The sequence below is a fragment of the Phoxinus phoxinus genome (genome assembly GCF_949152265.1).
Source record: "Phoxinus phoxinus genome assembly, chromosome: 16".
Lineage (NCBI taxonomy): Eukaryota > Metazoa > Chordata > Actinopteri > Cypriniformes > Leuciscidae > Phoxinus > Phoxinus phoxinus.
In genome coordinates, this window is record NC_136891.1 from 30,398,652 (window position 1) to 30,411,925 (window position 13,274).

Below are 13,274 nucleotides of genomic sequence, written 5' to 3' on the forward strand. Positions count from 1 at the left end.
CACACACAACACTGCACGGGTTAGTGGATCTATGACTGTTAAACACAGTTCGTCCTGCATCTGCCCACTTACAGAGAAACAACGGTTATGACATCAGCTAAAACCAATCAGCATTACTAAGCAATAAAACTAGCGTGCAAACAATCTGGGACCAGCTGGACTGCACAATCTGCCTGACCAATTCAATTTTCAGAGAAAAGAACATCATTACACTGCCGTTTTTATGGCTAGTAACCCCCTCAGCATCTTCCTTTGTTCATAAATGTAACTTAACTGGAAACAAAATGCACGAGGATACCAATAATTTAACCCATGATTGTTGGTCATTTAAAGCAGCCAAAGTATATTCAAAAGCATTCTGTCACCTGTGCTTGAGGATTCACATTCAAATCCAAAAGACTTCCAGAATCCATCCTAGTGAAGCTTCCCGATGATGTTTCTTTTTTCAAATGTCGATAGTCTCCTTTGTATTAAGCTGTGAACCAAACACATCTCAGCCTTTAGCTGTTGTTCAGCAGCACAATAGGTTTCTTGAGCTGTGAAGTGCAGACAAAAGTGAGCATTTGACTGGGATTGTCTCTTTCTGGCAGGACAGTAATGAAACGTTATTGATGCTGCTGACTCCTGATGAAAGCACTTCTCCAAAAGGAGAGTGCTTTACTTTTATCAGCACAAGCCCATCTACAGTGAAGATGAGGACATTCGATGGAATTGCTTGTTTACTTGACAAAACAAGTGAAAAAGGGGGGGGAAAGAGAAAGATATTTCTTTGCTCCGTATTGTTAATTAAAGAGGGTGCGTCTTGTGTATTACAAACTGTCTCTTCGCTCTACCTTTGCTCTCACTGGCCTCTGTTTTTTCTATTCTGGAAGACTGTGTTTTTATGTAACTCTGGCACTCATTAACATTTTATGAGGCCAACTTTACTTCTAAAGAGGGAGAGAGGGGAGAGGAAAACAAAAAAGAGAGTGAATGTGATGGAGGAGGACAGTGAGAGTTGGCTGTTGAAAATATAACCCTTCTATTTTTGACCCATGTAAACACTAAACAGGTCCTTACTCATGAGAGAGCCAAAGAGAGAGTGGCAGGGTCAGAACCAGTGAGAAGACTGCCTGTGTTTCGACACACAAATGCGGATTAAAGCTCCACAGATATCTTTTCTTACTGGACCCAACATGATGCATGGTAGTGTGGGGAGCTGGCGTGTGTCATGCTATCCATCTAAAACTAATTTTAACAGCATTTTTCTTATTCTTTATATAAGAATTTGCTTTTGCACTTGCTTTTTTTGTACTTGCATCAATTGAAAGACTACATGGACTTTGTGTACTAATATATATCTATATCTATATCTATATCTATATCTATATCTATATATATATATATATATAAACTCTAAAAAATGCTGGGTTGTTTCAACCCAATTTTGGGTCAAATATGGACAAACCCAGCCATTGGGTTACATTTTTCAATTACATTTTTAACCCAACGTTTGTCCATATTTTAACCAAAATTGGGTTGAAACATATATATAATTATGACATATTTTGCTGAATTTTTTAGCATGTTATATATTTATAAAAGTGATTCAGTAAAAGTGGATAGTTTATTGTCACCCTTGAGAAGCACACTTGAGAATGGACATGTCCCTCTGTCAAGACATAGACAAGCTCCATGTGACTAATAATTAAGACTATTAAAATATCTTAAATATATGCTCCAAACAAGTTCAACACATAATCAGGAGAATAACTGGATCTTTAAACAGGAAGTTACTTCATTAGCATCGTGCCTCCTCTAATTTCCTTTTCTGGACAGGAAGTCCTGCTCAGAAACAGGGCGGCCCCTTTAATAACTAATGTATTACCCAACAAAAACGTAATAAACACTCATAGACAGATTATCACTACTGAAGGGACGAAATATTTGTCCAAAACCTGACATCATAACTGAATATATTTTCCTCAGTCCACCTTTCACTCATCTGTGTTTTCTTCTTTTCTACCTTCCCTCTCTCTGGCTGATGACAGCTCACTCTCCATCTGCATCCTTCATCTGAGTGAATTACTTTAAGTGCATCCCTCTCTCCTCTAATAAAAGACTAATGCTCTTTTCATACAGCTACTTCTTCCTTACTGCAATTCAAAACTGTGATATGCAATGCATTGAAGAAATGAATACACCAATATAATCAGTAGTTTCTAGACCTATACTTATTTAGACTCCTATATTATATTATATTATATCGTGATTAATCACATCCAAAATAAAAGTTTGTGTTTCCATAATATATGTGTGTGTATTGTGTATAATTACTTATATATATAAAAACACACACAATCATGTATATATTAAAGAAAAAAATTTTATATTTATATATAAAATATTTATATATAATATAAATTATATAAATGTATATACAGTATATAAATGCAATTATTCCTTAAATATATACATGAATGTGTGTGTATTTATACATATTAATTCTACACAGTATACACACATATATTATGTAAACACAAACTTTTATTTTGGATGTGATTAATCACGATTAATCTTTTGACAGCCCTAATTATATTATATTATATTATATGATATTATATGATATTATATGATATTATATTATATTATATTATATTATATTATATTATATTATATTATAGCTAAACAGACAACTTTTCAACTGATTGAGACATTTAACAAATTAGTCAAACCTCAGGAAGTCCCCACTCCCACTCTGGTGCATTAGTGTGAATGGGACGAGGAGCAAACAGCCTGGCAGGCCGCCGATGCCAAACCCTCATTAAACCACTGATCCCCTGATGTCTGCGTGCACTTCCATCACATCCTATATTACATAATCTTACTCCAGCTCTTATTTGCACTCATCTGCTGATCCTGTACAATCACTGATCTCAAGTCAGGGTCCTCAGTTACACAGAAGGAGATTGATTTTAATCAACAATGTGAATGGAGATTCAAAAACTTTCAATAAAATATTATTTGGTAACACTTTACAATAAGGTTCAATCTTTTAACATTAGTTAATGAATAAGGTATCATGAACTACATTTAAAAAAAATGTGTACAGCATTTTTTAAATCTTGGTGAATGTTTTTTTAATACATATTGTTCATTGTTAATTCATGTTTATTCATAATACATTGGGGCCTGGTTTCACAGACAGCGCTTAGATTAAGCCAGGATTAGGCCTTTGTTAAACTAGGACATTTAAGTAGCTATTTACCATATTTTAAGATATGTCAGTGCAAGTTACTTTCAGTTAAGACAGCTCAAGCATGCATTGTAGTCAATGACTAGACCTCAGCGTCTGTGATGGCATGAATAAAGTTAACAGAAATTACGAAAATATTGTTCAAGATACCTAATGTTATTACATTAGACCTTACTGTTAAAGGTATGTTTCATAAACAGTTTCATAATAAGATGACACACTTGAGTTGAGATCCGGAGATCAGGCAGAAATGGGACATTCACATTTGTTCATCTCACAGTACGTTTTTTCCACCTGACCTCACTTCTCAACACCTGTATTCAATGCGACAGCGAGAGTCAGCATGACATCTCATACAGCATCTGTTCAGTTTCTTTTCAACTAAGAATGTCATTTCTTTTCTCAAAAAGAAACCTGTATCCCCTTCTCCATTTCTCATCTTTACCATTCTCATCACCCCTGGCAGAAAAGCACAAGCTAATTATCCATCTACTTGTTTTCCCTCGCTGTGCCCTTCTTTCACTCATTCTACATGATATGTTCCCATTCAGACCAGCCATCTTTCTCCCACGTCCCCCTCCCTGAATCACTCTCTCTCCCTAGTTCTCTTTCTTCGGGCCGATGCACACACAGCACCCCTCTGCCCCGGGACCTGTCCTCCAGCCCATCCTAAATGGACCCTCTGTTCTCTCCGTTCTCCACTCCCCCCTCTTCTCGGGTCCCATCCTTTATGAGGCTCTTATCTGATTGCAAATGCTCCCACACCACCCCTCTCTCATTACCGCTCTGACATGTAAAGGGTTTTATGCCATCCTTCATAATGTTAAAGAAGTTTACACGTTCAATTTAAACTCTACTTCTGAGTGTTGAATAGTGTGAATCTAATCCAGATAATCACAACTAAAGGGTGTTTATGAACTTGTCAATCAGTGCATTGTTGCTTTGGAAAAAGGCCTGTGTGTGTATCTCATTGTAAGGCCAACACAGGCATTATTGTGAGTTTATGTTTGCAATTGAGTCTTTAAAAGAATCGCGGACTTAGCCTGAAAAGTCTGAAAAGAGTCGAGAGCCGAGGTTCAGCCCCTGTTGGTTTTTCAACAAAGTGAGTGTTTTAGAGGCATTTTTAGGGGGAGGAAATGTTAAATGTGAGGGGATGTCTGAGTAGGTGTTCAACCCCATCTACGTTTTGACCCATTTTTAGAGCGCGCGAGTGTGAGCGAAAGCGAGAGAGGAATTACTAAAATTCTTGTGTGCGCCAGAGAGGATGTTTATCAACCACATCTCCAGTAGGGCGCCTCACACAAACGCTGTATACACAGCATGTAGTTCTAAAGCGCACACACACAAACACCACACCTGTTCAAGGGTCCTTATCTGATAAATAACAAACACTCGAGTTTTGCATATTCCATACCTCAAACCGGTCTTGACATGTTTCAGTCAAGATTCAGATTTACGTAGAATTCAGAAGTCACAAAACTGGAAGGGTTTAACAGGACTTTTTTTGTATCTAAGGTCTTGTTTTAACAAGTATGTTAACCTATCTGATTGCCTTTAAAAAAAGGTGCCCTCTATTCAAGCTCAGCTGGTGAGACAATATCAGCGACCATCATCAAAAACTTTATATAAAACTGAACAGCTGAAGAAGAAGAATGGAATGCTGGGGGAAAACAACATGCAAGGTCATTGTCTTGTTTGTGCTTTGTTTGAGAGGGGAAAAAACACATCAAATTGTAACGGTTGTCTGGAACAAAATGTGTCCCATCACATTTCTGCACATTACTCTCCTAAAACAATCATATCTGTTGTGCAAAGTTTCATATTTAACACTGTTATGTGTAGATCTCTTCTGTAAGGAACAACTTAGAGATGTTACCTACAAAAGTTAGTGTAAACAAGAGAAGGCTGTATCTAATGTTTGGTGTAAAATAATATATAGATAAGCAAATATGATGTCCATTTCTGAAAGTGTAAAATTAATATGGGATCATCCCTTGAATGGCGTGGTCAAGTTTCAATTTTGTTTCTTTAAAAGCACGTTTTAAATAATAAGTGTAAACAATATGGGTTTTCATTGTGTTAACATTAGATAAAATTGTCAAAAGACCATATAAAAATATAGTTGTAGGTACAAAGTGGACAGTCAGTTGTGGGTTTGATCATCTCTGCATGTGATCAAAATAATAATAACTTGAATTGTTCAACTTTCTTGATGTTCTACAGAAGAAAGAACAAAAATGACATGAGGGTCAGTAAATGATAACAGAATATTTATTTTTGGGTGAACTAACCCTTTTAAGACCCACTGGAGCATCTCTTTAAATAATACAAGAATGTAACGGTACATCATAGTATAAGATGCTCATTTTCACTCCTCTGAATCTTAGTAAACCCCTGTGATTTCTTCATGCCTTCTCCTGGCTGTATTAGCGCATGTCATTTTGATACATAGCTCTTTGAAAGTAATATAACACCAAAGTGTAAGTTATGCATCCCGTGATTTCGCACATGACAAGAAATAACAGCATAGTGCAAATTTGTGTCTCTAAATTAACTAAGGCATCACGCAAGAGTGAAAAAGTAGTCCCAGATTGGTTGGAGCCAACCTGATCTCTTGGGGGGGGGAAACTATTTTACGAGGTGGTCATTTTGTATGAACTACTAGCCCCATCCTAACCATTCCTAATGCACAATAAGCAGATTGTATGACAACATATTATGTGATAGTACGAATTAGCCACAAATTCATTAAATAAATATGAATTGCAATGAGTGTTTGAGTGCAATGTTGTTTCTTGCCCCAGAATCACTCTGAGGTGGGTTTCTCTCATCAGTGAGCAGGAAATGGAAAACCCAGAGTGGACCCAGAGTGGACAGTGATCACAGAAAACCTCAAGAAAGAAAGAGAATTACTGTTGCTCCACTTACAACCTGTTCTATTTCTATTTGTTGGTTAGCAACTCACAAAGCCTAGAAAAACTCTAAACTTATTGTAGAACTCCTGTATAAAAGTAGGCTATTATCACACTTGTGTCGTGTGGTGATAAATATCAGGATGACTTCGATAGGCCTGCAGCTCATGTTACTATATGACAGCAATACTGCTTTTGAATAATATATATTAAAGGCAGGATTGCTTGAATGATAATTCTAGTATGATGTCAAACAAATAACTTATTCAACCACCGACCAAAGAGCCACACTATGTCATAATAAAATATTGAGAACATTCACCTTCATCATGAGAAATTGGGAACATGATAGAAATGCATTATATCAAATTTTTCTGATATTCGAAATCTGATATTGTTGTCTCTGGACAAAAAAGAAAGAAAAATAATAATAAAAGAAATGAAAATATCACACCGCTTCTGTAGCTAATGACCGATGGAGTCAATCTGACTACCTCAATACTGCAAATCTACTCATTAAACTTAAAATAAAACTTAAAGAACATGCATAAGCAAACAGGTCCCAACGTTTTCTCAAATAGGCCTACTAACGTTACCTGCTAAGCCGAATCACACAAATGCAGTCCCGGCTAGCTGTCAGGATATCAGGTGTTTACATAAATCAAAGCTCAATAACTGCGCCACGCATCTGACTCAAGGGGTCCCGAACGGGGATACTTAGGTGTGCACGTTCAGCGATTTACCACTCTTTTATCCCCACACGTCAGCTCATAACGATAATATTTCTTTTCAAGCGTAATGTTACCTTGCCATCTAGGGTTTCTCCATCCTGAGCGGCGCTGAGCTCCGCGCTGATGTCCTCTGGCGCATCTTCAGGACTCTTCGCGTCCCGCTGCACGGATGGTGTCGCTCCCATGATGAATATGTCGCTGTTTCTCCACTCTCAGGAAAATAACGAGCGTTCAAAAGGAAGTAGGTATCCAACAGCCCGTGTAAATGCGCCCTGCAGTCCGTCCCGAGGGTTGTCTGCTTTGGAAAGTGTTGAAACGGGTCTGTAGGTTCACTTTTAGGAGCCCTCCTCCCATCAGTATCACATGGAGAGCAGCCAGACACGCCTTACAGCATCAAACCAGAGTGAGACCTGGGACTGTAACACTATTTAGAAAGGTACTATTTGGCTACCAACCTCTGAGGCAGCCTAATAGTTGATATTTCAGAACAAAATACAATTCTGAGATAATAGCCTATACATTTCAGTCTCGATTTGTAATCATGTTATTAAATATTAAATTACAGAACCTGTATTATCTGAATAAGAATTTTCTCTTATTTAATTATAATATACAGGTATATTTATATTAAAAAATCTGTTAGTGTTACAACTTAGATTTTATTCGTTATAACTAGGCTATATCTGCATTAGGCTAATGTCTTACAACACTAACCAGTTTCTCCTAACATTTAAGGACAAAAAGGGGATTTATATTTCTCATGAAATTGTAGGCCTACAGAAGTTTTTTATTAAAAGTATGCAGAAATATACATTTTTCAATGGCATGCAGCTGCAATTATAAAAAAATATATATAAAAATGTAAGCTTCTGCCCTGGTTTTATTTACAGACAGTGGGAATGTCAACATTGGGTGCCGGATGGGCCTCCACAGAAAAACAGGCCTAAGGAACGTGTCCCACAGGAAAACTCGAATTAAGAGGGCACTGTAGTTTACGTCCACATCATGCATGCAATCTAAACCAACCATGCAGTGAGGTTTCCCTCTGTCTCTGCTTTAATTGGCTGTGCTCCAATGCATGTTGTTTAGAATCTTTAAATGTGTAAATTACACTTGCGAATCACAACCGAGTTTGCACAAGCTGTGGTGCGATACAATGGCTCCGTGTTCAGAGAAGTAAACAACACCCAGGGTTAAGATTAAAATGACTAGACTTTGTATTAAAATACATAATGCATTGTTTTCTTAAGCAGTATATGAGGGATCAGGTTGGGTCATTTAATTATATGTTTATGTTATGCAAGGACCATTCCTGTGGATGCCTAGTGCTGTGCGAAAGTTTGGTCATTGTTACAGAATAACTTAGACTAAAAGAAGACGGAAAAACAATTAAAGAATAGACGGAAAGCATGTTCGCTTTTCAGAAATACCCAGCCCCTATTTACAGACAGTAGTTTGTGGTGGATAATTGGTGTGTTTTGGAAACAGTTATATCCATAATTTTAAAAAATGACCTGTATTGCAAATCAGAAACCACCTTCATAATCTTTTTTTATACTTAAAACAATATTCACTTATTACGTAGAGCAGTGCTTTACGTGCATTAAACATTTGGTGGGTTATGAACTCAAAGTAATTTGATAAAGACATGTTCAGACTATCACAACGCTTGCACACTGTAACTAAATTAAATAACACTGACTTTACCCAATGTGAGTCCTTGCACATGCTTAATCGCACGTGTTTAATTGATTCATAATTTTGATGTTCAGGACCACGGTGTAGAAAGAGGCCCAATATGTAACCAGCTGAAAACTAAAGTAAAGCAATTAGAATTGTTAGAAAATAATGAGTAATTTGCCTTGTAGCTTATTTTACAAACAGTGACAGACCCACTTGAACCCAGAGGGTTAAATGACTTGCACAAACTGAGGGTGGAAAACAAACTGTAACAGCATGTAAAATAAAACTCAGAGTTTGCTAAATAACAATTAGAAACATGTGAGTGGCATCTGCAGTATATATCAGTGGTAAAAAGTGTGACATCTCTCCAACAAGGGCATTTCTTTTGTTGAGGGAAATAAAAAAGAAGCCGCCAAAATGTTGGTGCCTGAATTCCCAATGGCATTGTCTAAATGTCAAAAGCAGCCTTAAAAATGTAATCGAATCAGCATCTCTGCGACCCAGAAAACAACTTAACCAAATTGAAACATAATGACTGATTTGAGATGCTTGACATAGGCAGAAACTTTAATAACTCGCTCTCAAAAGATTGACGTGAAAGACTCAGTACAGTGAATTCAGATAGTTCACTATAGCTAACAAGCTGATGCTGTATAATTACTGCAAAAACACACAATGTTAATATAAGCTACTTTTCAAAAGTTTGGGGTGGAAAGCTTTTTATTATTCAGCAAGGATGCAACTTGATCAAAAGTGATAGTAAAGCTATATTTGATGCACGATTTTCGAATAAATGCTGCTCTGTTAAAACTTTCTAATAAACAAGGAATGTATCACAGTTTCCACAAAAATGTTAAGCAGCACAACTGTTTTTAACAATAGAGATACGTGTTTTTTTAGCACCAAATCAGAATGATTTCTGAAAGATCATACTCTGACTGGAGTAATGGCTGTTGAACATTCAGTTTTCCCATCACAGGAATAAATTACATTTTAAAATGTAGTAAAATAGAAAACATTGTAAATATTTCATGACATTTTACTATATTTTTGATCAAATAAATACAGCTTTAGTGAGCATGAGACTTCTTCCAAAATCTTACCAATAAGTTTAACCAGAAACTTTTTAACAGTAGTGTATAGGGGGAAATGCATTAAATATTGGGCGCCCTACAAAAGACCGAAAGGGCAGCAGTCACTGGCAGCAACAGGAACCTATTCATCAGAGCTCCCACCAATCTCAAATATGCAAAATAATAAAATAATTACTTCCCATTTTTACAGCACACACAATGTATTCCTTTTTTACGACATGAAAAAGGAACAATAACACTACTGGACTACTATTTTGGGAACTAACAAAAACTCCATTGGTTGTCCTCTGTGGGGCAAGAGATTAGAAGAAGAGATTACGAGTTTTTGTGTGTGTGAGTATTTGAGTAAATGTCAAGCTGAGTTGGCCAGCTAATTATGGGTGTCTTCAATGACAGGAGCAAAAGGCCTCTCGTTGAGACGGGGATGAATGAGTACTGCTGCCCTCACAGGGCGTCTCTGATTGGACAGTGTCCTGTAGAGGCACAAGAATGGAAAGACTGGGTGGGGGCCGGTCGTCTGCTACTGTTCGATACATCGCAGCTCTTTATCCTAATAAAAGACCAAGGAATCTAATCTGAAGGAATTTCACCTTTGTGGACCAACAGTCTGACTTCACAATATGGATTAGCGATTCATTAACTCCCTCATGCACGTGCACACATCACTAATACATTCTCTCACAGACACATAATTAATGTGTCAAACTTTTTTTTAAAGTGGCATATTGATAAAAACAAAAACAAAATTATATTGTCCACAATCCAATGCAAAGTGTTTACTGGTACACCGAAATATGGTTTTATTTTTTTCTGGCTAGTCATCTTGTTTTCTGACCGCCTTTTTCTTTGTAGAATCTATCATCGCTGGAAAAATACAGGTTTTAAAGCATACACTATTACAACAGTTATGGAATTCTTCTCTCTACTCACGTAGCACACTGTAGTTTAAGACTCAGAATAACAGATAACGGTGGAATGTCTAAAACAAGATTTTCTGGCATGTACTCGCATGCATTCTGAAAAGGTGCGTAGACAGTCAGGTAGACTGAAATATGTAACATTTGTACATTTAAATCATTTGTAACAAAGAGAGAGAGAGAGAAAGAGAGAGATAGAACAGGTGTCAAACAAAACACTAACACCACTATAATTTAGTTTTGTGTAGTGTCTAAATAAAAGCTCCTCAGACATCAGATTTATGGCATATTTGGCTGTAACAAACATCTGAAACTGATACAAATTATTTACTGTTCCAAATGGAGAATGCTAACGGTGTTCAAGTCAAAAGAATATAAATGGAGTTTGCTTGAATACTGTTACCATATTCCATAAGTAACCTGAAACAAATAAAACAGAAATATTAAAGCATTAGTTTTAAGCTGCATGGAATGAGTTAAAAAGGTTTTGTGCGTCATTAAATTGTAAACACTAAAACACTATGTAAACAAATGCTTACAGAAAGAATACGAAAAAAGTAAAGCCTAAAACGCTAAACAAACAGTTAAAAGTTCATTAAACGAAATCCTGCTAAAAACAAAATTCATAAAGGAAGCTGTTATTGTAGAGTTGACGCTCTCAGTAATTTCATTTCTAGAAGGCAGTGGATGAGTTGTAAACATTGGCATATGAATGGCGGCCTACACGGACAGTGAGGAACACCTGAGAATGGAGGAAAGAAAGAGAGATGACAAAAAAAATGAGGATAAGGAGAGATAGTTTTGTACATTGAATCAAATCTGATCTTTTTGGGGTGTGGCATGAGTAAAGCACAAAAACTAAGTCATAGTTGTGTTCTTACTGGTCAAGTGCATGTATGGGACAGGAGAAATATCCTCAGAAGAGTCCTTTTATCTCCTCCGTCACAGGATCCAGGTCAATGTCATAGAAACAGGGTCTAGTAGGCAAGCCTGGCATGGTGCTCATCTGAAATAAATGTACAAGACAAGAAAACATTTTGATAGGCAAATCTTTTTTTGTCTGGGGTATATATATAAAAAAATGAACAAAAGACAGATTCAGTTTGATTTTGTGAAATGCATGTTTCCATTAGTCTTTAGATTCACTCAGGGTAATAATTTGTTGATTATTAAATGAGTCGAAATTCGGCACAACACCGGCAATTCAGTTTCACTTTCGCCGGCAATGCAACATCAAGATCTTGCTTAAAGGGGTGGTATAATGCCCTTTTCATAAGATGTAAAATAAATTTGATGTCCCCAGAGTATGCATGTGAAGTTTTTAGTTCAAAATACCCCATGTATTATATAGCATGTCACTTTTTGAGGGGGAGCAAAAACGCACCGTTTTTGTGTCTGTCCCTTTAAATGCAAATGAGCTGCTGCTCCCAGCACAGGGGGCGGAGCTTCAAGAGGTTGTGTCCTTTTACCTCACACACACATGCACTGAGGGGGCGGGCTTTATGTAAATTCTAGGGTTGCTGATGTCACTAACCCGGGAGGAATGTCTTGTTTATGTTCAAACAGCAACATTACACACTGACTAAAGTTAGAAAAGTGAAATCATAATCAACCACCCCTTTAAGCGGATGCTAAGATCGCTCCTCCAACCTTCATCAGTGACTTTGGAATATCGGGGAAAATATGAAGACATTAAAAGACAAGAGAGAGGGCTACTCGTCTGCCCCAGCAAAGCGCAGAGTAGGTATATACATTTATCTTTGTTGGGATTTATCAATTTGCAACAAGAATATTTCATACTCATTAGGTGCGTTTAGGCCTTTATGTTGAAATAGCAACACAGATGAAAAATCATGAATGATTGGTAGTTTGTTTTCATGCCAAGAGTTCAAAAGATAACACCAATTCAATATAGTAATGAGGAAAAAAGGTCAGAAATTTTTTTTAATATAAAAGAAAAATATTAAGCATTTAGGGGTCAACTACTTCAAAAACATTGCCACTTTGTTGTATCTTTTTAGCATGCTATCGGGGCCATTTTATTAATAAATATGTTAGCAGCATTGACAAGTTTCTGTGCTCCTAAATGGTTGCAAAACCGCCAGTGGTCAGTCCTCTACCACCATGGTGGTAAAAAATAGCCACAGTCACTCACAGCCCTAATTCAGTCTCAAAGAAGAGGTTGTTTTCAAAAAGAGTTGAAGCATGTTTAAACCACATTGCTGAAAACCTATTCTAGGCAAATCTTGTTACCTCCAAATGACTTTACTAGACCAGCAGACAAATCTAAACTACAAACAGAGGCTAATGCTGGAAATCGTAAAACCAAACCTTAAAATCATTTAATGAATGCAATTTTTAAAGAGACAATTGTGGTTCTTAGAAGACCCGAATTTTGCTCTGCTTTTGAAATTGATGAGTCTATTACTACTGTAATAAAACATGAAGATGCATAACATTTTTGCAAATGCTGACAGGTCAGTGTATACCCAATATTCACAAGGTTTCCCTAAAAAAAGTATGCAGCCTTGAAACGCAATTAAGTAAAACTTAAGGTCATCTCTTTTTTTATGTTCCAAACAACAAAATCTGAAGCCAGGAGTCAAACCATTAAAGAAAAAAACATCTTTTAAAATACCACAGATTAAAATCAAGTGACTGGCACACATGTGAGACATGTAAAAGAAAGGAATTCTCTTAAT

At 36.7% G+C, this 13,274-nt stretch overlaps 2 protein-coding genes across 2 annotated transcripts in view; both read right to left on the minus strand.

The window, feature by feature from the left end:
- The window catches only part of akap12b (A kinase (PRKA) anchor protein 12b), a 38,006-nt gene extending 30,728 nt beyond the window's left edge, over positions 1-7,278 (minus strand). Inside the window, exon 1 of the mRNA XM_079584423.1 lies at positions 6,953-7,278. Within this exon, the coding sequence (XP_079440549.1) occupies positions 6,953-7,063 (111 nt within the window). The 5' untranslated portion in view covers positions 7,064-7,278. The remainder of the gene's footprint in view (positions 1-6,952) is intronic.
- Positions 7,279-9,112: 1,834 nt separating this feature from the next.
- mthfd1l (methylenetetrahydrofolate dehydrogenase (NADP+ dependent) 1 like) overlaps positions 9,113-13,274 on the minus strand; it is a 30,957-nt gene continuing 26,795 nt past the window's right edge. The window contains exons 27-28 of the mRNA XM_079584779.1: positions 11,454-11,578; positions 9,113-11,314 (exon numbers count right to left, since the gene is read on the minus strand). Of these exons, the coding sequence (XP_079440905.1) occupies positions 11,489-11,578 (90 nt within the window). The 3' untranslated portion in view covers positions 9,113-11,314; positions 11,454-11,488. The remainder of the gene's footprint in view (positions 11,315-11,453; positions 11,579-13,274) is intronic.